The sequence below is a fragment of the Mycteria americana genome, unplaced genomic scaffold (assembly GCF_035582795.1).
Source record: "Mycteria americana isolate JAX WOST 10 ecotype Jacksonville Zoo and Gardens unplaced genomic scaffold, USCA_MyAme_1.0 Scaffold_41, whole genome shotgun sequence".
Taxonomy (NCBI): domain Eukaryota; kingdom Metazoa; phylum Chordata; class Aves; order Ciconiiformes; family Ciconiidae; genus Mycteria; species Mycteria americana.
The window spans coordinates 1,654,030-1,674,229 of record NW_027445628.1 but is presented as its reverse complement, the minus strand read 5'-3'; the positions used below and the strand labels follow the sequence as shown (position 1 = coordinate 1,674,229).

General features: G+C 69.0%; 1 protein-coding gene across 17 annotated transcripts in view; it reads left to right on the top strand.

The window, feature by feature from the left end:
• The window catches only part of LOC142403683 (neurexin-2-like), a 44,555-nt gene that overhangs the window by 363 nt on the left and 23,992 nt on the right, over positions 1-20,200 (top strand). For 5 of the 17 annotated variants that reach the window (XM_075489889.1, XM_075489899.1, XM_075489886.1 and 2 more), the window contains exons 2-8: positions 2,569-4,254; positions 6,385-6,405; positions 9,420-9,449; positions 9,905-9,970; positions 11,074-11,375; positions 18,382-18,543; positions 19,074-19,494. In XM_075489889.1, coding sequence (XP_075346004.1) covers positions 2,712-4,254; positions 6,385-6,405; positions 9,420-9,449; positions 9,905-9,970; positions 11,074-11,375; positions 18,382-18,543; positions 19,074-19,494 — 2,545 coding nt within the window. In that variant the 5' untranslated portion in view covers positions 2,569-2,711. Of the gene's footprint in view, positions 1-2,568; positions 4,255-6,384; positions 6,406-8,379; positions 8,411-9,419; positions 9,450-9,904; positions 9,971-11,073; positions 11,376-18,381; positions 18,544-19,073; positions 19,495-20,200 lie in introns of those variants that run through there. The other 12 variants (XM_075489903.1, XM_075489892.1, XM_075489896.1 and 9 more) reach the window with 9 other exon arrangements.

Here is a 20,200-nt window from a genome sequence, read left to right as displayed (position 1 = left end):
GCAGGCTGGAGGTACCGGCGGGGGGAGGATGGGGGTACCCGCAGGAGAGGGGTGCAGGATGGGGATGCTGGGGGGGGGGCAGTGGGGTACCAGGGATGGGGGTGCGGGATGGGGGGGGGTCAGGACGGGGGATGCAGGTTTGGGGTGCCGGGGGGGGCAGGATGGGGGGCACCGGGGATGGAGGATGCAGGGTGGGGGTGCAGGGGGACGCAGGATGGGAGCCGGGGGGTGCCGGGGGGTGCAGGATTGGGAGGGGTGCGGGAGGGGGGGCTACCGGGGGGGTGCAGGTTTGGGGTACCGGGGCTGGGGCTGGGGGGTCCGGGGCTGGGGGGGGCAGGATGAGGCCCCAGGGCTGGGGGGTGCGGGACTGGGGGTACGGGGGGGGGTCACATCCTTCCCCCCCATCGCCGTAAGGGGTCTGGGGGGGCCCCGCTGAGCCTGGGGACCCCCCCATCCCGGGGGGCCGCATCCCGCCCCTCCCCGGGGCCTCGGGCGATGCGTCCTCGACACGCGGGGCCGGGGGGGCCGCAGCCGCCCCCCCCCCCCCCCCCCGCCGGGGCTGGGGCCGCATCCCCGTCCCCCGTCCCCCCCCCCCCTCCGCGGGGGTCTCGTCCTGCCCCACGGCGCGGACTTGGGGGTCTCGTCCTGCCCCACGGCGCGGACCTGGGGGGCACGTCGTGCCCCCGCCCATTGCAGGGGCCGGGGGCCGCAGCCGGCCCCACCCTCGCCAGGGCCCCCCCGGGGTGCGGGGCCGGGGCTGGGCGTGCGACGCACACGCGTGTGCGTGGGGCTGCCGGGCCTGGCCGCCCGCGTCCCCCACGGGCGCAGCGTCACCCGCCGCTGGGCAGCGGGACGGTGCACACGCGTGTGCAGGCGTGTGCGTGCGGGCACGTGTGCGTGCGTGCGTGTGCACACGCGTGTGCGGGCACGGGTGTGTGTGCGGATGCGTGTGCCCGCAGGGTGGGGGCAGTTGCAGGCGCGTGCGTGCGTGTGCAAAGGTGGGGGGGGCGCGGGGGGCGTGCACAAACCCGGGGTGCACACGTGTGTGTGCATGGGGGGGTGCACGCAGACTTGGGGTGCACACGCGTGTGCGGGGGGCGTGCAGGCAAAGCTGGGGTGCACGGGAGCGTGCAGGGGGTGCGCGCGCTGCGTTGGGGTGCACGGGAGCGTGCGTGGGGCGTGTGCACGCAAAACTGGGGTGCACGTGCGTGCACACGCAAAACCGGGGTGCGCACGGGTGTGCAGGGGGTGTGCATGCTGATGTGGGGGTGCAGGTGAGTGTGTGTGCGTGTGTGCGCGTGCAAAACTGGGGTGCGCATGAGCGTGCAGGGTGTGTGCAGGCAGAGCTGGGGGCCTGCAAGTGTGCAGGGGGTGCGCGTGCTGCACTGGGGTGCACGGGAGTGTGCGCACGTGGGGGGGGGTGTGCACGCAAAATTGGGGTGCGCATGAGCGTGCAGGGGGTGTGCATGCTGATCTGCGGGTGCACGGGAGTGTGCGCATGCAAAACCGGGGGTGTGGCTGTAGGGGTGCGTGCGTGCAAGCCGGGGTGCACGTGTGCGTGCAGGGGGATGCATGGGGGGTTGTGAGCGTGCAAGGGTGTGCGCGTGCAAAACTGGGGTGCGCACGAGTGCAGGGGGGTGTGCGCACGTGTGTGCGCGCGCACGGGCGCGTGCAAGGTGTCGGGGCGCGTGCACGCGTGCGTGCACAGGCGCGTGCAGGCCCGTGTGCGTGCGCACGTGTTTAGAGGCGTGTGCACGGGGGGGGTTGTGCGCGCACGGGCGCGCGCGAGGGGGGCGTGCACGCGGGGGGCGTGCGCGGCACGGGGGCACACGCGCGTGCAAGGGCGCGTGCAGGAGCGTGCGCGCACGCGGGGCGCGGGAGCGGGGCGCACACGGCCGCACGTGCGCGTGCGAGGCCGCGCTCACGGCGGGGGGGCCGGGGCACCCGGACAGCGGGGTCCCCCCCGGGGGTCCCCTGCAGCCCCCCGGGGCCTTGTCCCCCCCGTGACCTTCAGGCGCCCGCGGGGGCAGAGGGGACCCGGGCGCCCCCCCCACCCCCCCGGGACCCCGGCGGCCGGGTGCCCCCTCCCCCATCAGGCAGCAGAAATCAATAATTAATTGATTAACTCGGGGGGGGAGGGGGCACCCGGCCGCCGGGGTCCCTCGGGGGGCAGGGGGGTCTGCGGGGGTCCCCCCCCCATAGGGCTCCCCTGGGGCGGGGGTGGGGTGGGGGTGTCACGGGGGGGTCGTCGCTGTCAATCCCGCCCCCCCCCCGCAGGTGCAGCAGTTAATGTGATTGGCTAATTATGCGGCGCATGTTAATGAGCCCCATTACCCAATGAGGGGGGGCCGCCACGGCAGGGTTATAAATAACCTGGGGCCTCATTTGCATGATGCCAGATCCCGGGTTGCCGCGGTGACCGGCACCGTCGCCCCCCCCTAATCACCGGGGTTAATTAACGGGGTTGATAACGAGGTAGAGGGGGGTTGGAGCGAGGCCCGGACGCCGGGGTCCTGCGGGGGGTCCCCGGCCGCCTGGGTCCCCTCTCACGCTCTCTCTCCCCCCCAGGTGCCCACCGGACGCCCCGGCCATGCTGTAGCCCCCCCCCGGGGCCACCCATGCGGCTGTGAGAGGACGGGGGTGGCCGGGCCCCCCCAGGGCCCCTCCAGGGCCCCCCAACCCGCCCAGGCTCCGCAGACCCCCCAGGCGCCATGACCTGTCTGGACGCCGAGGGCCACCCGGGTCCCAGGGTCCATCTAGAGACTAAGGCCCACCAGGGCTCCGTGGCCACCCAGGGCTCCGTGGCCAGCCAGGGCTCCCAGGACCATCCAGAGACTAAGGCCCGCAAGGGCTTCATGGCCACCCAGGGCTTCGTGGCCACCCAGGGCTTCATGGCCAACCGAGGCTCCCAGGACCATCCGGAGACTAAGGCCCGCCAAGGCTTCGTGGCCAACCGAGGCTCCGAGGACTATCTAGAGACCAACGTCAATGATGGCTCCATGGCCCGGTTAGACTTGAAGGTCTACCAGGGCCCCACAGCCAACCAAGGCTCCAAGGACTATCTAGAGACCAAGGTCAACCAAGGCCCTACAGCCTGTCTAGACCTGAAGGTCCACGAAAGCTCAATGGCCAGCCAAGCCTCCAAGACCCATCTAGAGAGCAAGGTCCACCAAAGCCCCATGGCCCGTTTAGACCCGAAGGTGCATGAAAGCTCAATGGCCAACCAAGGCCCCACAGCCAACCAAGGCTCCGCAGCCCATCTAGAGACCAAGGTCAACCAAGCCCCCGTGGCCCGTCTAGTTCTGAAGGTCCAACAAGACTCCACGGCCTACCAAGCCCCCAAGGACCACCTAGAGACCAAGGTCAACCAAAGCCCCATGGCCCATTTAGAGACCAAGGTCAACCAAGGCCCCATGGCTTCCCTAGACTTGAAGGTCCACCGAGACTCTGTGGCCACCCGAGGCTCCACGGCCCGTCTAGAGACCAAGTTCCACCAAACCCCCGTGGCCAACCGGGCCACCCCATCCTGTCCGTGTCCCCGTGTCCCCTTGGGCGCCCACCTGGGCTTGGTGCTGCTGACCTTGGGGTCCCTGCTGCTACCAGGGACCTCGGGGGCGGCGCTGGAATTCGGAGGTGCCCCGGGCCAGTGGGCACGCTACGGGCGGTGGGCGCCGGGGGCCGGTGGCCAGCTGAGCTTCAGCTTGAAGACCAACATCTCCCGGGCACTGCTGCTCTACCTGGACGACGGCGGCAACTGTGACTTCTTGGAGCTGCTGGTGGCTGAGGGGCGTCTTCGCCTCCGCTTCGCCATCGCCTGCGCCGAACCCGCCACCGTCCAACCGCCGGCGGCGGTGAGCGACGGTCGTTGGCACATGGTGCTCCTCACCCGTAACGCCCGCGAAACCGCTTTGGCTGTGGACGGGGAGGCGCGGGCGGCCGCCGTCCGCTCCAAGCGGGCCGAGATGGCGGTGGCCAGCGACCTCTTCGTAGGTGGGATCCCACCCGACGTCCGCCTCTCGGCGTTGACCCTCAGCACCGTCAAGTACGAGGCGCCCTTCCGGGGCTGGTTGGCCAACCTGAAGGTCGGGGACGCGCCGGCGGCCCTGCTGGGCGCCCAAGGGGTGCGGGGCGAGGGGGAGGAGCGCTGCGCCCGTCACCCGCCCTGCGCCCACGGCGGCCGCTGCACCCTGCGCCGCGGAGAGCCCCGCTGCGACTGCACCGGCACCGGCTACCGCGGGCCCTTCTGCGCCGAAGGTGAGGGCGGCGGGGGGACCGCGGGGCGGGGGGGCCGCGGCACCGCCTCGTGTCTTTGCATTCTTGTGTGTCCTCCACGTCTTCGTGTCCGCTTGGCGTCGGACGTCTTCATGGCGTCGCGTCCTTGTGCTTCTCCGTGTCTTCACGTCTTCCTGGCGTTGCACGTCGACGTGGCTGCGTGCTTGTGCTTCTCCGTGGCTTCGTGTCCTCTCGGCGTTGTGTCCCCTCCTGGTGTTGCACGTCCTCACGTCTTTGCACGTCTGTGTGTTTCTCCATCTCTTCGTGTCTTCCTGGCATTGTGCATCCGCGTGTCTCTCCACATCCTCGTGTCTCTCCACATCCTCGTGTCTCTCCACATCCTCGTGTCTCTCCACATCCTCGTGTCTCTCCACATCCTCGTGTCTCTCCACGTCCTCGTGTCTCTCCATGTCCTCGTGTCTCTCCACGTCCTCGTGTCTCTCCACGTCCTCGTGTCTCTCCACATCCTCGTGTCTCTCCATGTCCTCGTGTCTCTCCACGTCCTCGTGTCTCTCCATGTCCTCGTGTCTCTCCACGTCCTCGTGCCTCTCCATGGCCTCGTGCCTCTCCACATCCTCGTGTCTCTCCATGTCCTCGTGTCTCTCCATGTCCTCGTGTCTCTCCACATGCTCGTGCCTCTCCACATCCTCGTGTCTCTCCACGTCCTCATGTCTCTCCACGTCCTCATGTCTCTCCATGTCCTTGTGTCTCTCCATGTCCTCGTGCCTCTCCACGTCCTCGTGTCTCTCCATGTCCTCGTGTCTCTCCACATCCTCGTGCCTCTCCATGGCCTCGTGCCCTCGCAGCCTCCCACGCCCCCGCCTCTCTCCAGCCCTCGGTGCCCTCGCACACCCCTGCCTTTGCACGTCCTTGTGCCCTCGCACGTCCTCGTGCGGCGGGGGGGGTGTGTGGGGTGGGGTTCCCTTGGGGTTTCCCCCACAGTGGGAAGGGGAAGGGGGGGCTCTGGGGAACCCCCAGCCCAGCCCCACCCGGGCTCATCGCACGCCAGTGTTTACTTGTGCAATCGCCCGCCCCGTGCCCTTGCACGCCCCCGTGCAATCGCACGCCCCCGTGCCCCTGCCCGTCCCCACACCCTCGCACGCCCTCGTGCGAGGCCCCGAGGCCGGGTGCCCCCGGGGTGACGGCGGCGGCTGGGCGTGCCTCGTGCGAGACACCCCCTCGTGCGAGACACCCCCTCGCACACGTCCCCGCCGGGGACCTGGGGACAACCGGCGGCGTTGCCGTGGCGACAGCATCCTCCCAGGCCCGTTGCCAGGACGACGGTTGCCGGGACTGCAGGCCGGGATGGGTTGCCATGGCGACGCCGGGAGATGGGTTGCCGTGGTGACGCCGGGGCGGTTGACCCGTTGCCAAGGCCGGTTGCCATGGAGACGGCCGGGCCGCCTGTCTCCCTGGCGACGGTTGCCGGGGCGCGGCGCCGCGGGGATGTTTTTCCACCGGCCGTGTCCTTGAGGGGGGACGGGGACGGGGACGGGGGGGCTGGGGGTGCTGTGGGGTGTGCCACGGGGCGGGGCCCCTGTGGGGTGCTGTGGGGTGGCTATGGGGTGCAAGGTCCCTGTGGGGTGCAGGCAGGGTGCTGTGGGGCGCACCGTGGGTTGCACGGCCCCTGTGAGGCGTGCTATGGGGTGCCGTGGGGTGCGCTATGGGGCGCACGGTCCCTGTGGGGTGCTCGTGCGGCGCCGTGTGGGGGTGTGGGGCTCCCGTGGGCACGCTGTGGGGCGAGCAAACCCCCCTGGGGCGTGCAGGGGGCGTGCAAAGCCTGGCAGGACGTGCAATGGGGCGTGCAAATTGCACCAGGGCGTGCGAACCCCACTGGGGCGTGCAAGGGGGGGTGCAAACCCCCTGGGGCGTGCGAACCCCAGCCCCGGCCCACGCCCCGCGCACCTCCGTGCGACACAACCGTGGTGCGAGGCCCAGCCCCGTGCCCTGCCCCCCTCCCCCCAGCCTCCCAAGGTCAACCCGAGGTCGCGGGGACCCCCCGGGGTTGGGGTGGTGGCACCGGGGCCGCGCGTGGGGGCACGCGGGCACGAGCGTCCCGCTCGCTAACGCCTCTCCCCTCCCCCCCTCTGCTCGCCCCCCCCGGACCCCCAGAGGAAGAACCCGCGGTGGAAGGTGAGTCGGGGGCGTGCAAGGCTGGGGGTGTGCAAGGCTGGGGGTGTGCAAGGCGGGGGGGGCGTGCAAAGCCCGGCGCCACGCCTGGAGCAGGAGGGTTTTGCACGGGGCCGGGAAGGCTTGTGAACAGCTGATCAGTTGTGCAAGGAGGTGTGCAAAGGTCAGGGGCGTGCAAAGGTTGGGGCGTGTGAAGATTGGGGTGTGCAAAGCTCAGGGGAGCGTGCAAAGCTCAGGATTTGTGCCTGTGCACGGAGCAGGGGTGCGTGCAAGGCTCTGGGTGTTCGTGCACGGAGCAGGGCTCGTGCAAAGCTCCAGGGCTTGCACGAGGCTCGGCACGCGCTTGCGCACAGCGTGGGGCTCACGCGGCCCGGGGTTGGTGGGGCTTGTGCAAGGCCTGGCGCTCGTGCACAGCTCGGTGCTTGTGCACAGCTCGGTGCTCATGCAAGGCCCGGTGCTTGTGCAAACGCCGGTGCTCGTGCAAACCCCAGTGCTTGTGCACAGCTCGGTGCTCGTGCAAACCCCGATGCTTGTGCACAGCTTGGTGCTCGTGCAAACGCCGGTGCTCGTGCAAACCCCGGTGCTTGTGCACAGCTCAGTGCTCATGCAAACCCCGGTGCTCGTGCAAGGCCTGGTGCTCGTGCAAACGCCGGTGCTCGTGCAAACCCCGATGCTCGTGCACAGCTCGGTGCTCATGCAAACCCCGGTGCTCGTGCAAGGCCCGGTGCTCGTGCACGGCTCGGTGCTCGTGCAAACGCCGGTGCTCGTGCAAGGCCCGGTGCTCGTGCACGGCTCAGTGCTCGTGCAAACGCCGGTGCTCGTGCAAGGCACGGTGCTCGTGCACAGCTCGGTGCTCGTGCAAACGCCGGTGCTCGTGCAAACCTTGATGCTCGTGCACAGCTCGGTGCTCGTGCAAGGCCCGGTGCTTGTGCAAGGCCTGGGCTCGTGCACGGCCCGGTGCTCGTGCACAAGCTCGGTGCTCGTGCAAAGGCCGGTGCTCATGCAAACCCCGATGCTCGTGCACGGCTCGGTGCTTGTGCAAGGCCTGGGCTCGTGCAAGGCCCGGTGCTTGCGCAAGCGCCGCTGCTCGCGCCCTGCCCGGGCTGCACGGGCCCCGCACGCGCCTGCGGCCGCGTCAGCCGCCGCTTCCGGCCACGCCCCCTCCGGCCGCTCGGCATGACGTCACCCCAGGCAGCCCAATAGGACGGCGGCATGCAAATGAAGGGGGGGCGGCCGGCCCGAGGAGGCGGGGGGGGGGGGGGGGGGCGCTGCGGCCGGTGCGGGTGGGGCTATGCAAACGAGGAGGCGCCGACAGCCAATGGGGAGGAGGCATCGGGCGGCCAGGGCCCGGGTGAGCTCTGCCCCGCCCCCCGCGAGGGGCGGGGCTGGCGCGAGGGGCGCGCGGCGCACGAGGGCGCGCACGAGGCACCGGGGCGCGCCCGGGGCGTGCAAGGAGCGGGGCCGGCGCGAGGGGCGCGCAGCGCGCGAGGGCGTGCAAGGAGCCGGGCGCGTGCACTGCACGCGGGCTGGGCCACGCAGGGGCGTGCAAGGAGCGCGAGGCCCTCGTTGGCCGCCGCCGCTAACGAACCCCGCGAGCCCCGGGGCGCCTGGGTCCCCCCGGGGGTGGGGGCGGGGGCGGGGTCCCCGCGCGAGGGGGCGCCCCCCGCCCCCCCCCGTGTCTCCATCCCCTCCCCCCCCCCCCCCCCCCCCCCGGCTTTTCCCCCAACCGAGAGCAAAAAGGGGGAAAAACCCGCGGGAAGGCGGCGGGTGGGGGAGGGGCGGCGCTGCCGGCGCGGCCCCTCCCCCCCCCCGCCTGTCCCCGCCCCCGTGTCCGTGTCCCCCCGCCCCGCCCCGCCCCCCGGCATCGCCCGATGCCGTCACAAGTTAACGCGCTTTAAGTTGTGACGGGGCCCGCGGTGACGCCTCTGCCCTCCCCTCCCCCCGCCCCTCCCCCCCCGGCCTCTCTCTTCGTTTCGCCGTCCCGGCTCCGGCCGAAATTATTTTATGAGTGATTAATTTCAGTTAATTATTTTCCCTTTTCGAATTACTTTCCCTTTTTAAAATTGTTTCCCCTTTTTAAAATTATTTCCGCTTTTTCAATAATCTTCCCTCTTGTAAACTACTTTCCCCTTTTCAATTCTTTTCCCCTTTTAAAATTCTATCGCTTTTTAAAAATTATTATTTTCCCTTTTAAAAATTATTTCCCTTTTAAATTATTTCCCCTTTTTACTCCTCCCCCACGTTTTTAACGAGGTCCCCTCCTGGGGCCCCGTCCCTCCCAACCCCGCTCCCCGCCCCCGCCCCTGCCCCCGACGCCCCTCGCCCTTGGGTCCTTCGGGCGCCCGGGGCCGCGGCCGGAGCGGCCAGCGCTGCTTCTGCAGTTTTTACTTTTTTTGCCCTTTTTTGCCTTTTCTTTTTTTGACCTTTTGTCTCCTTTTTTCCCCTTTTTTGCCCTTTTTTTGCCCTTTTTATGCTCTTTTTTGCCTTTTTTTGCCCTTTTTATGCTCTTTTTTGCCCTTTTTATGCTCTTTTTTGCCCTTTTTTGCCCTTTTAATGCTCTTTTTATGCTCTTTTTTTCCCTTTTTTTCCCTTTCAATGCTCTTTTTTTGCCTTTTTTTGCCCTTTATGCTCTTTTTATGCTCTTTTGTGCCCTTTTTATGCTCTTTTTTGCTCTTTTTTGCCCTTTCTTGCCCTTTTTACGCCCTTTTTTGCCCTTTTAAAATATTTTTTGCTCTTTTTTTGCCTTTTTCACCCTTTTTCGCCCTCTTCTGCCGCCGCTCCGGCGGCTCTGCCCTCCCGCCCCCACCCGCTCTTCGTCACTTTCACTTTCTCTTATGGCCTTCCCCCTTCCGACCCTCTCTCCCTTTTTAACGACTTTCGCTTTCTTTTGCCGCCCCGCCCCCTCTGCCGCCCTCGCTCGCTCTCACCACTTTCTCTTTCTTTCCCGCCGTCACTTTCCCTTTCTGCCACCACTTTCGCTTTCCGTTGTTGTTTTGCTTTGGCTCCGCCCCCCCAAGGTCCCGCCCACCTGCGAGTCACCGGCCAAGGTAATGACGCGCCCCTTCCCCCGCGTGACGCCGTCGGGCCCCCCCTTCACCCCCCGTCATCATCATCGTCATCGTCGTCATCACCGTCATCATCGTCATCATCGTCATCCCCCCGTCCCCCGCCCCCCCATCGTGTCTGTGGCTCGTGCGACACGGGGGGGAGGGGCGGCCACCTCGCCGGGGGGGAGGGGGGCAGGGGGAGGGGGAGGGGCAGCTCCTTGCACGGGCACCCCTGGGCGCGTGCAAGCGCCCCCCCGGCACGAGGGCCCAGGCGAGCGTGCGAGCACGCGCGCCCCCTCGCAGCGGGAGGGCGGCTCCTTGCACGGGCGCCCCGGGCGCGCGAGCGCGTCCCCCTCGCACGAGGGCCGAGGGTGCCCTCGCGGGGACCCCGGGGCTCACCCGGGCGGGCACGCGCCGGGGCGCGCGCGCGTGCCCCTGACGCCCCCCTCCCCCAGGGCCCGCGGAGGCGGCCGAGGGGGGGCCCGGCCGTGGCGCCGGCGAGATCCAGCAGGCGACGAAAGGTCAGTGCGGCGCGACCCCCGCGTCCCCCGCGGGCCCCCCCGGGGACCCCGCCCCCGCCCCGAGGGACCCCGGCCTCCGGCCCGGGGCCGTGCCCCCCTCCCCCTGCCGGGGACCCGGGCCGCCGTCGCGGCCCCGAGCGCGAACGTCGCGCGCGTCCGCCTTCGCGGGCGGAGCCCAGCGTGCCGACGCGCCGCCCGGGCGCCCGCGCGGGGGCGAATACGCGCGGGCGGCCGCGGCCTCGCCCCCGCGGCCAGCCCTCGCGCGCCCAGGCTGCAGGCGTGTGCACGCGCCCGGCCGAATCCCCCCGCAGCGCGACGGCCCCGTGCACGGTCCTGGCGCGAGGCCCCGGCGTGAGACCCTGGCGCGAGGTCCCCGTGCGAGGGACCCTCACTGCAAGACCCCGTGCGAGGTCCTGGCGCGAGGTCCCCGTGCGAGTCCCCGTTGCAAGCCCTTGTTGCAAGTTCCCTGGTGCAAGGTCCCCGTGCAAGGTGTAGGTGCAAGTCCCCGTGGCAAGGTCCCACGGCAAGGTTCCGTTGCAGCGTCCCTGGTGCAAGGTCCTGGTGCAAGGTCCCCACGCGGGATCCCGTGCAAGGTCCCGTTGCAAGCTCCTATCTCAAGATCCCGTGCGAGCCCCCGTTGCAAAGTCCCCGTTGCAACGTCCCCGGTGCAAAGTCCCATTGCGACGTCCCTGGCAGCGCCAGGTCCCCGTGCAAGGTCCCGTTGCAAGCTCCTATCTCAAGATCCCGTGCGAGCCCCCGTTGCAAAGTCCCCGTTGCAACGTCCCCGGTGCAAAGTCCCATTGCGACGTCCCTGGCGGTGCCAGGTCCCCGTGCAAGGGACCGTTGCAAAGTCCTCGTTGCGAGGTTCCCCGTGCAAGCCCCCACGGCAAGGCCCCCAGCGCGACGTCCCCATGCAGGATGCCAGGGCAAGGTCCCCGGCGCAAGTCCCCGGTGCAGCGTCCCCACGCAAGCCCCCGTTGCGAGGCCCCCGTCACGCGGTCCCATTGCAAAGCCCCCGCTGCAAGGTCCCCACGCAAGGCCCCCAGCGCGATCCCCGTCGCCAGCTGCCGCGCTCCCCCCGCGCTGACGCGTGGTCCCCGCAGGCCGGGAGGAATACGTGGCCACCTTCAAAGGCAACGAGTTCTTCTGCTACGACCTGTCCCACAACCCCATCCAGAGCAGCACGGACGAGCTGACGCTCTCCTTCCGCACGCTGCAGCGCAACGGGCTGCTGCTGCACACCGGCAAGTCGGCCGACTACGTCAACCTCTCGCTGAAGAGCGGCGCGGTCTGGCTGGTCATCAACCTGGGCTCCGGCGCCTTCGAGGCGCTGGTGGAGCCCGTCAACGGCAAGTTCAACGACAACGACTGGCACGACATCCGCGTCACCCGCAACCTGCGACAGGTAGGGACGGGGAGGGGGGGGGGGCGTGGCGGGGAGGGAAGGGGGGCCGAGCCCCAGCGCGGGGTGCTGGGAGCACTGGTCAGCCACCCAGCCGGGAGCACTGGGAGCACTGGGCGCCTTGGTCAGCCACCCAACTGGGAGCACTGGGTGCCTTGGTCAGCTCCCCAACTGGGAGCACTGGGCACCTTGGTCAGCTCCCCAACTGGGAGCACTGGGCGCCTTGGTCAGCTACGCAGCTGGGAGCACTGGAAACACTGGGCATCTTGGTCAGCTCCCCAATTGGGAGCACTGGGCACCTTGGTCAGCTCCCCAACTGGGAGCACTGGGTGCCTTGGTCAGCCACCCAGCTGGGAGCACTGGAAGCAATGGGTGCCTTGGTCAGCTCCCCAACTGGGAGCACTGGGCGGCTTGGTCAACTACCCAACTGGGAGCACTGGGAGCACTGATCATCTTGGTCAGCTACCCAACTGGGAGCACTGGGCACCTTGGTCAGCTACCCAACTGGGAACACTGAGAGCACTGGGCACCTTGGTCAGCCACCCAACTGGGAGCACCAGATAGGTTGGTCCAGTACCCAACTGGGGATGCTGGACACCAGCGGCTGCTCCCCAACTGGGAGCACTGGGCACCCTGGTCAACTACCCAACTGGGAACACTGGGAGCACTGGACGCCTTGGTCAGCAACTGGGAGCACTGGGCACCTTGGTCAGCTCCCCAGCTGGGAGCACTGGGAGCACTGGGAGCACTGCTCATCTTGGTCAGCTCCCCAACTGGGAGCACTGGGAGCACTGCTCATCTTGGTCAGCTCCCCAACAGGGAGCACTGGGAGCACTGGGAGCAATCAGTGCCTTGGTCAACTACCCAACTGGGAGCACCAGATAGGTTGGTCCAGTACCCAACTGGGAATGCTGGACACCAGCGGCTGCTCCCCAACTGGGGGCACTGGGCACCCTGGTCAACTACCCGACTGGGAGCAATGGGTGTCTTGGTCAGCCACCCAACTGGGAGCACTGGGCACCCTAGTCAGCTCCCCAACTGGGAGCACTGGGCACCTTGGTCAACTCCCCAACTGGGAGCACTGGGAGTGCTGGGCACCTTGGTCAGCCACCCAACTGGGGGCACTGGACACCAGGGTCAGCTCTTGAACCGGGAGCACCAGATACCTTGGTCCAGTACCCAACTGGGAGCACTGGATGCCGAGATCAACGACCCAACTGGGAGCACTGGGCACCGGGGCCCGCTCCCTGACTGGGAGCACTGGGTGCTGAGGTCTGCTCCCCAGGCGGGAGCACTGGGCACGGTCGAGCGCCCAGCTGGGAGCGCTGGGCACCGGGGTCCCTCCCCAACTGGGAGCACTGGTCCCCGGTCCCTCCCCAGCTGGGAGCGCCGGGCGCGGCCCCGGCTGCCCCGTGGGGTGGGGGGCGATGGGGGCGGGGGGAGGGGCGGTGTCCGCGCCCCCACCCCCTCTAACGACTCTCTGCTTCTCTCCCCAAAGGTGGGCGCAGCCCCCCCGCACCCCCCCCCGTGCAACGCCCCCCCCCCCCGTGCAACGCCCCCTCCCCCCCCCGTGCAACGCCCCTCCCCCTCTGTGTGTGCGCGTGCGACTAACACGCTTACCGCCGCCGGGGCCCCCCCCCACTAACCTCCCTGCCCCCGACTAATCCCGGGGGGGCCCCCCAAGACCCCCCCCCCCTTCCAGGCGCCCCGGGAAGCGCCCCAGCCCGCCCCGCCGGCGGGAAATGTCATTTTTTGTTGTGTTTTGTCCTTTTTTCGCTCCCCGGCGCCCCAGCACGCAGGGATCGGACACGCTATGGTAAACAAACTGCATTACCTGGTAGTTATCACTCTAATTGTTACTCCTTGGCTTCGCCGTGGGCCCCCCCCAGAACCCACCTTTCGGGGCGAATTCTTGGGATTCGGGGCAATTTTCTCTCACCCACCACACGCGGCCGAGCCTCGGCTCCCTGATGCCAAAACCAGCCGGTTTCCCCCCAGAATCCTGCCCAGGGCGGGGGGGGGATACATTTTTTTCTCAGGGGGTTGGAGTGGGGTGTGTTCCCCCCCCCATTTGGGGATGAATTCTTGGGATTTGGGGGCAATTTGATACGCCCCCGCTGCCGGCAGACAGGCCTCAGCTCCCCGCTGCTAAAACCAGCTGATTTCCCCCCAAAAAAGCCTGTCCGGGGCGAGGGGGGGGATGGTTTTCCTCAGGGGGGTGAGGTGGGGGCCCAACCCCCGCCTTTTGGGGGGAATTCTTGGGATTTGGGGCAATTTTCTACCACCCGCCCTCTGCGGCCCAGCCCCGGCTCCCCGATGCCAGAAGCAGCCGGTTCCCCCCAGGACCCTGCCCAAGGGGGGGCTGTTTTTCCCCCGGAGGGGCCATGTGGGGTCCCAGGACCCACTTTTTGGGGTGATTTCTTGGGATGTGGGGCGATTTTATACCACCCCCCCACACGCGGCCAGGTCTTGGCTCCCCAATGCCCAAACCAGGCAGTTTCCCCCCAAAAAAAGCCCATTCAGGGTCGGGGGGGGATGTTTTATCCAACGGGGGGCATGTGGGGCCGTGGGCCCCCCCCCTTTTGGGGCAAATTCTTGGGATTTTGGTCCATTTGGTGCCCACCTCCTTTGCAGGCAGCCAGGCCTTGGCTCCCCGATCCCAAAGCCAGCCGGTTTCACCCCAAAACCCGGTCCGGGCTCAAGGGGGGGCTGTTTTTCCATGGGGGGGGTTGACCTGAGCTCCCAACCCCCATATTTTGGGGCAATTTCTTGGCTTTTTGGTCCATTTGATGCCCCCTCCCCTTGCAGGCAGCCAGGCCTCGGCTCCCCGATCCCCAACCCAGCCGGTTTCCCCCCAAAACGCAGGCTCGGGGGGAGGGGCGGGTGTGCCGGGGGGTGGGTGGGTGATTTTTTTTGGGGTGCCCCCTCCCCGAATCGAGGACGGAAACGGCGTTTTCAGGACCAGCCCGTGGGCAGCTGCCGCCCCCCCCCGCGCAGGCAGCGGGGCCGCCCCCGCCCCCGCCCCCCCCGCAGGGATCGGGCCCCGCTGCCTGCGCCGGAGCCCCCGCACGGCCCCGCTCGGCCCCGCTCGGCCCCCCACGGCCCCGCACGGCTCACTAACACTGTGTGCCCCGCTTCCCCCCCCCCCTCCTCCTCCTCCCCTCCTCCTCCCCTCCTCCTCCCCCTCCTCCTCCCCCCCCGCCCCCGGCCCCCACCCATGGGCGCTGCTGGCGGAGCACCGGGGCCGGCACCGCTGCGGGGTGGGTGCTGGGGGGGGTGCGGGATGGGGGTGTGCACGGTGTGCGTTGGTGCAAGGGGCAGGATGGGTGTGTGTCTGTGCACGGGTGTGCGTTGGTGCAAGGGGCAGGATGGGGGTGTGTGCGTGCACGGTGTGCGTTGGTGCAAGGGGCAGGATGGGTGTGTGTGCGTGCACGGTGTGCGTTGGTGCAAGGCGCAGGATGGGTGTGTGTGCGTGCACGGTGTGCGTTGGTGCAAGGGGCAGGATGGGTGTGTGTGCGTGCACGGTGTGCGTTGGTGCAAGGGGCGGGATGGGTGTGTGTGCGTGCACGGTGTGCGTTGGTGCAAGGGGCAGGATGGGTGTGTGTGTGTGCACAGGTGTGCGTTGGTGCAAGGGGCAGGATGGGTGTGTGTGTCTGTGCACGGTGTGCGTTGGTGCAAGGGGCAGGATGGGTGTGTGTGCGTGCACGGGTGTGCGTTGGTGCAAGGGGCAGGATGGGTGTGTGCGTGCACGGTGTGCGTTGGTGCAAGGGGCGGGATGGGTGTGTGTGCGTGCACGGTGTGCGTTGGTGCAAGGCGCGGGATGGGGGTGTGCACGGTGTGCGTTGGTGCAAGGGGCAGGATGGGGGTGTGTGTGTGCACGGGTGTGCGTTGGTGCAAGGGGCAGGATGGGGGTGTGTGCGTGCACGGTGTGCGTTGGTGCAAGGGGCAGGATGGGTGTGTGTCTGTGCACGGTGTGTGTTGGTGCAAGGGGCAGGATGGGTGTGTGTGTGTGCACGGGTGTGCGTTGGTGCAAGGGGCAGGATGGGTGTGTGTGCGTGCACGGTGTGCGTTGGTGCAAGGCGCAGGATGGGTGTGTGTGCGTGCACGGTGTGCGTTGGTGCAAGGGGCAGGATGGGTGTGTGTGCGTGCACGGTGTGCGTTGGTGCAAGGGGCGGGATGGGTGTGTGTGCGTGCACGGTGTGCGTTGGTGCAAGGGGCAGGATGGGTGTGTGTGCGTGCACGGTGTGCGTTGGTGCAAGGGGCAGGATGGGTGTGTGTGCGTGCACGGTGTGCGTTGGTGCAAGGGGCAGGATGGGTGTGTGTGTCTGTGCACGGTGTGCGTTGGTGCAAGGGGCAGGATGGGTGTGTGTGCGTGCACGGGTGTGCGTTGGTGCAAGGGGCAGGATGGGTGTGTGCGTGCACGGTGTGCGTTGGTGCAAGGGGCGGGATGGGTGTGTGTGCGTGCACGGTGTGCGTTGGTGCAAGGCGCGGGATGGGGGTGTGCACGGTGTGCGTTGGTGCAAGGGGCAGGATGGGGGTGTGTGTGTGCACGGGTGTGCGTTGGTGCAAGGGGCAGGATGGGGGTGTGTGCGTGCACGGTGTGCGTTGGTGCAAGGGGCAGGATGGGTGTGTGTCTGTGCACGGTGTGTGTTGGTGCAAGGGGCAGGATGGGTGTGTGTGTGTGCACGGGTGTGCGTTGGTGCAAGGGGCAGGATGGGTGTGTGTCTGTGCACGGGTGTGCGTTGGTGCAAGGCGCAGGATGGGTGTGTGTGCGTGCACGGTGTGTGTTGGTGCAAGGCGCGGGATGGTTTGTGTGCGTGCACGGTGTGCGTTGTTGCAAGGCGCGGGATGGTTTGTGTGCGTGCACGGTGTGCGTTGGTGCAAGGGGCAGGATGGGTGTGTGTCTGTGCACGGTGTGTGTTGGTGCAAGGGGCAGGATGGGTGTGTGTGTGTGCACGGGTGTGCGTTGGTGCAAGGGGCAGGATGGGTGTGTGTGCGTGCACGGTGTGCGTTGGTGCAAGGCGCAGGATGGGTGTGTGTGCGTGCACGGTGTGCGTTGGTGCAAGGGGCAGGATGGGTGTGTGTGTGTGCACAGGTGTGCGTTGGTGCAAGGGGCAGGATGGGTGTGTGTCTGTGCACGGGTGTGCGTTGGTGCAAGGCGCAGGATGGGGGTGTGTGCGTGCACGGTGTGCGTTGGTGCAAGGTTGGGGCTGGGCTGTGTGCACACGCGTGTGCATTCATGTGAGGGTCACATTGGGGCGTGTGAGCGTGCGTGTGCGGGTGTGCATCGGTGCAAGGCCAGCCTGGGGTGCCTGTGTGCACGAGCGTGCGTCAACACGTGCTCACAGCCCGTGTGTGTGTGCTCACACGCGTGTGCAAGCTGCGCATGGGGCCGCCCCCGTACCTCCCAGGGCCCTGGTGCTCCCGCTGTCCCCGCTGTCCCCGCACGCCCGCGTGCACGGCTCCTCGCACGCCCCTCGCACGCCCTCGCGCACCCCTCGCACGCCCTCGCACGCCCCTCGCACGCCCTCGCACGCCCCTCGCGCGCGCTGAGCCCCACTAACAGCCATTTTTCTGTCTGAGCTTGGTTCTGTCTGAGGACCCCCAAAACTCGTTACTAATCCACCCCCCCCACGGTGTCACCCCTCGGTGTCACCCTGTCACCCCCGGCCCCTCCCCCGCCTTGTCACCTTGTCTCCCGCCTCCCCTTGTCCCCTTCATCTCCCCATCGCCACCCAGCCCTCCTGTCCCCCAGGGCCACTCTGTCCCCATTGTCACCCCATCCCCCTGTCCCCTAGGGCCACCTCACCTCTGTCCCCACCCTGTCCTCGTGGTCACCCCCTCCCCATGTCCCTCGAGATCACCCCGGCCCCTTAGTGCCACCCTCTGTGCCCAGGGCCACCCCTCCCCATTGTCACCGTGTCCCTCAGGTCCCTTGGGGCCACCCCCTCCCCACCGTGTCCCCGTGTCCCCCAGGGCCACCCCCTCGTCACCCCCTCCCCATGTCCCCTAGGCCACCCTGTCCCCACAGCCACCCTGGGGGCTCCCTGGGGGGTGGGGGTCCCCCCGACGCCCGGGCCCCCCGGGGGGGCTCTGGGGGGGCGGAGCCCAGCAGAGGACCCAGGCGCCCGGGCTCCGCCCCCCCGCTGTCAGCACTGGGGGGGCCGCGTGACCCTCATTAGCAGCCGCCGCTAATGAGCCCTAATTAGCGCCCAGCCGGGGCAGCGCTGCCCCGGGGTGGCCCCGGGGGGGGCGGGGGCTCCCGGCCGCCCGGGTCCCCGAGGCGGGGAGGTGGGGTGCAGGGGGAGGGGGTCCGGGGGGGGCACCCGGCCGCCTGGGTCCCCTGCGGGAGGCAGGAGCTGGGGGGTCCCCGCCCCCCCCCCCGCACCCAGCCGGGGTCCCGTATCTGCGGCCAGGGGCAACCTTGGGACCCCCCTCCCCGAGACCCCCAGTGTCCCCCCCCTCCGTGGGTGCTCCTGCTCCCCAGGCGCCCCCCGAGACCCCTCAGCCCCCCCCCGCCAGCATCGCACCTCCATTGCCCCCCAGCCCCCCCTTTGTGCCCCCCCACTGCCCCCATATCTCTTCCCCACCCCTACTGCTGCCCCCCTTGCCCCCCCTTGCCCCCATTACTGCCCCATTGCCCCCGCCCCCCCGCCCCCATTGCCTCCCCTCACCCCAGTCCCCCTTGCCCCTCATTCACCCCATCACCCCCCAAGTCCCCCTTGCGCCTATTGTCCCCCATCAACCCCCATCCCCATTGCCCCCCCATCGTCCCCCCATCATCCTCCACCATCCCTGTTGTCCCCCATTGTCCCCCTCATTGCCCCCTTTGCCCCCATCACCCCTATTGCCCCCCCATTGTCCCCCCATAACCCCATTCCCCCCCATCACCCCCAGCCTCCCGGGTACCACCCCCATCCCCCCCTTTTGGGGTCCCCCCCCAGACACAGAAATGGCTGCGGCGGGCGGGCGGGGGCCCCTGCTGAGGCCGGGCGCGCTCGTGCCGCAGGTGACGATCTCGGTGGACGGGATCCTGACGACGACGGGGTACACGCAGGAGGACTACACCATGCTGGGCTCCGACGACTTCTTCTACGTGGGGGGGTCCCCCAACACCGCCGACCTCCCCGGCTCCCCCGTCAGCAACAACTTCATGGGCTGCCTCAAGGACGTGAGCGCCGGGACGGGGGGGACACGTGGGGACACGGGGACGGGGAGCACTGGGGCGCGCGGGGACGTGGGGTGCTTGGGGACGTGGAGCACCGTGGTGCGTGGGGACGTGGGGACGCGGGGACGTGGCACGCCGGGGACGTAGGGACGCGGAGCGCTGGGGTGCGTGGGGACGTGGGGACGCAGGGACGTGGAGCAGCAGGGTGCCTGGGGACACGGGGACACGAGGTGCACGGGGACGTGGAGCGCTGAGGTGCCTGGGGACACAGGGACACGTGCATGGGGTGCGAGGACGCGGGGTGCATGGGGACATGGAGCACCGGGGTGCACGGGGACACAGGGACGTGGGGTGCACGGGGGACACTTGCATGGGGCGCATGGGGACACGGGGTGCACAGGGCCACGGTGGGCACAAGGACAGGGGACGCCCGGGGACGCAGGGGCACGGGGTGCACGGGGACACGGGCGCGGGCGCAGAGGGACGCGGGGCGCAGGGGGACGGGGACGCCCATGGGACGCGCGTCCCCCCAGGTGGTCTACAAGAACAACGACTTCAAGCTGGAGCTGTCGCGCCTGGCGCAGGAGGGCGACGGGCGGGTGACGCTGCACGGGGCCCTGCTCTTCCGCTGCGAGGCCGTGGCCGCCCTGGAGCCCGTCACCTTTGGGACGCCTCAGGCCTTCCTGGCGCTGCCGGCGTGGCAGGCCGCGCGCGCCGGCTCCGTCTCCTTCGACTTCCGAACCACCGAAGCCAACGGGCTCCTGCTCTTCGCGCAGGGGCGGCCGCAGGGCCCCGGCCACCCCCGGCCCGACTACTTCGCCCTGGAGCTGCTGGACGGGCACCTCTACCTGCTGCTGGACATGGGCTCCGGCGGCATCAAGGTGCGCGCCAGCGCCCGCAAGGTCACCGACGGCGAGTGGTGCCACGTGGACGTGCAAAGGGACGGGAGGAAAGGTGAGGGGGCGCGAGGGTGCCGGCGCGCGGCGGAGGGGCGGGGGCGCAGGGGCGCGAGGGTGCCGGTGCACGGAGAGGCGGTGGGCGCGCACGCGGAGGGTTCGCAGGCGCGCGAGGGCGGCCGTGCACGGCGAGGTGGGCGCAAAGGTGTTCGCAGGGGGTTTGCGCGCCCGCAGGGGTGTTTGTGCGGGGGGGGGGTGTGCGTGCGCAGAGGGCTCGCGGGCGTGCGAGGGTAGCTGCGTGTGGAGAGCTGGCGCGTGCAAAGGGCGCGTGCGTGCAGGGTTTGCAGGTGTGCAAGGGTGTTGGTGCACAGAGGGGGGGTGGGTGCAAAGGGTGTCTGGGGGGGGGGTTGCACACGTGCACGTGTGCCCGTGGGTCCATGCACGGAGGGGGCGGGTGTGCGCAGGGTGGCCCCGGAGCCCCCGCGGTGCCCCGTGTCCCCGCGTGCCCTGTGATGCCGTGCGCGGCCACGTGTCCCTGCGGTGCCGTGTGTCCCTGTTACGCCTCCGCGGTGCCGTGCGTCCCCCCACGTCCCCTGTGTCCCCGTGGTGCCGTGCACCCTGTGCACCCCTGCGTCCCCCGTTGTCCCCATGGTGCCATGTACCCCCTGCACCCCTGTGTCCCCTCTGTCCCCACGGTGCCACCCTTCCTGTGTGACCCCCCCCCGGCTCGGTGTTGGTGAACAGCCGCAGCACCCCCTGCACCC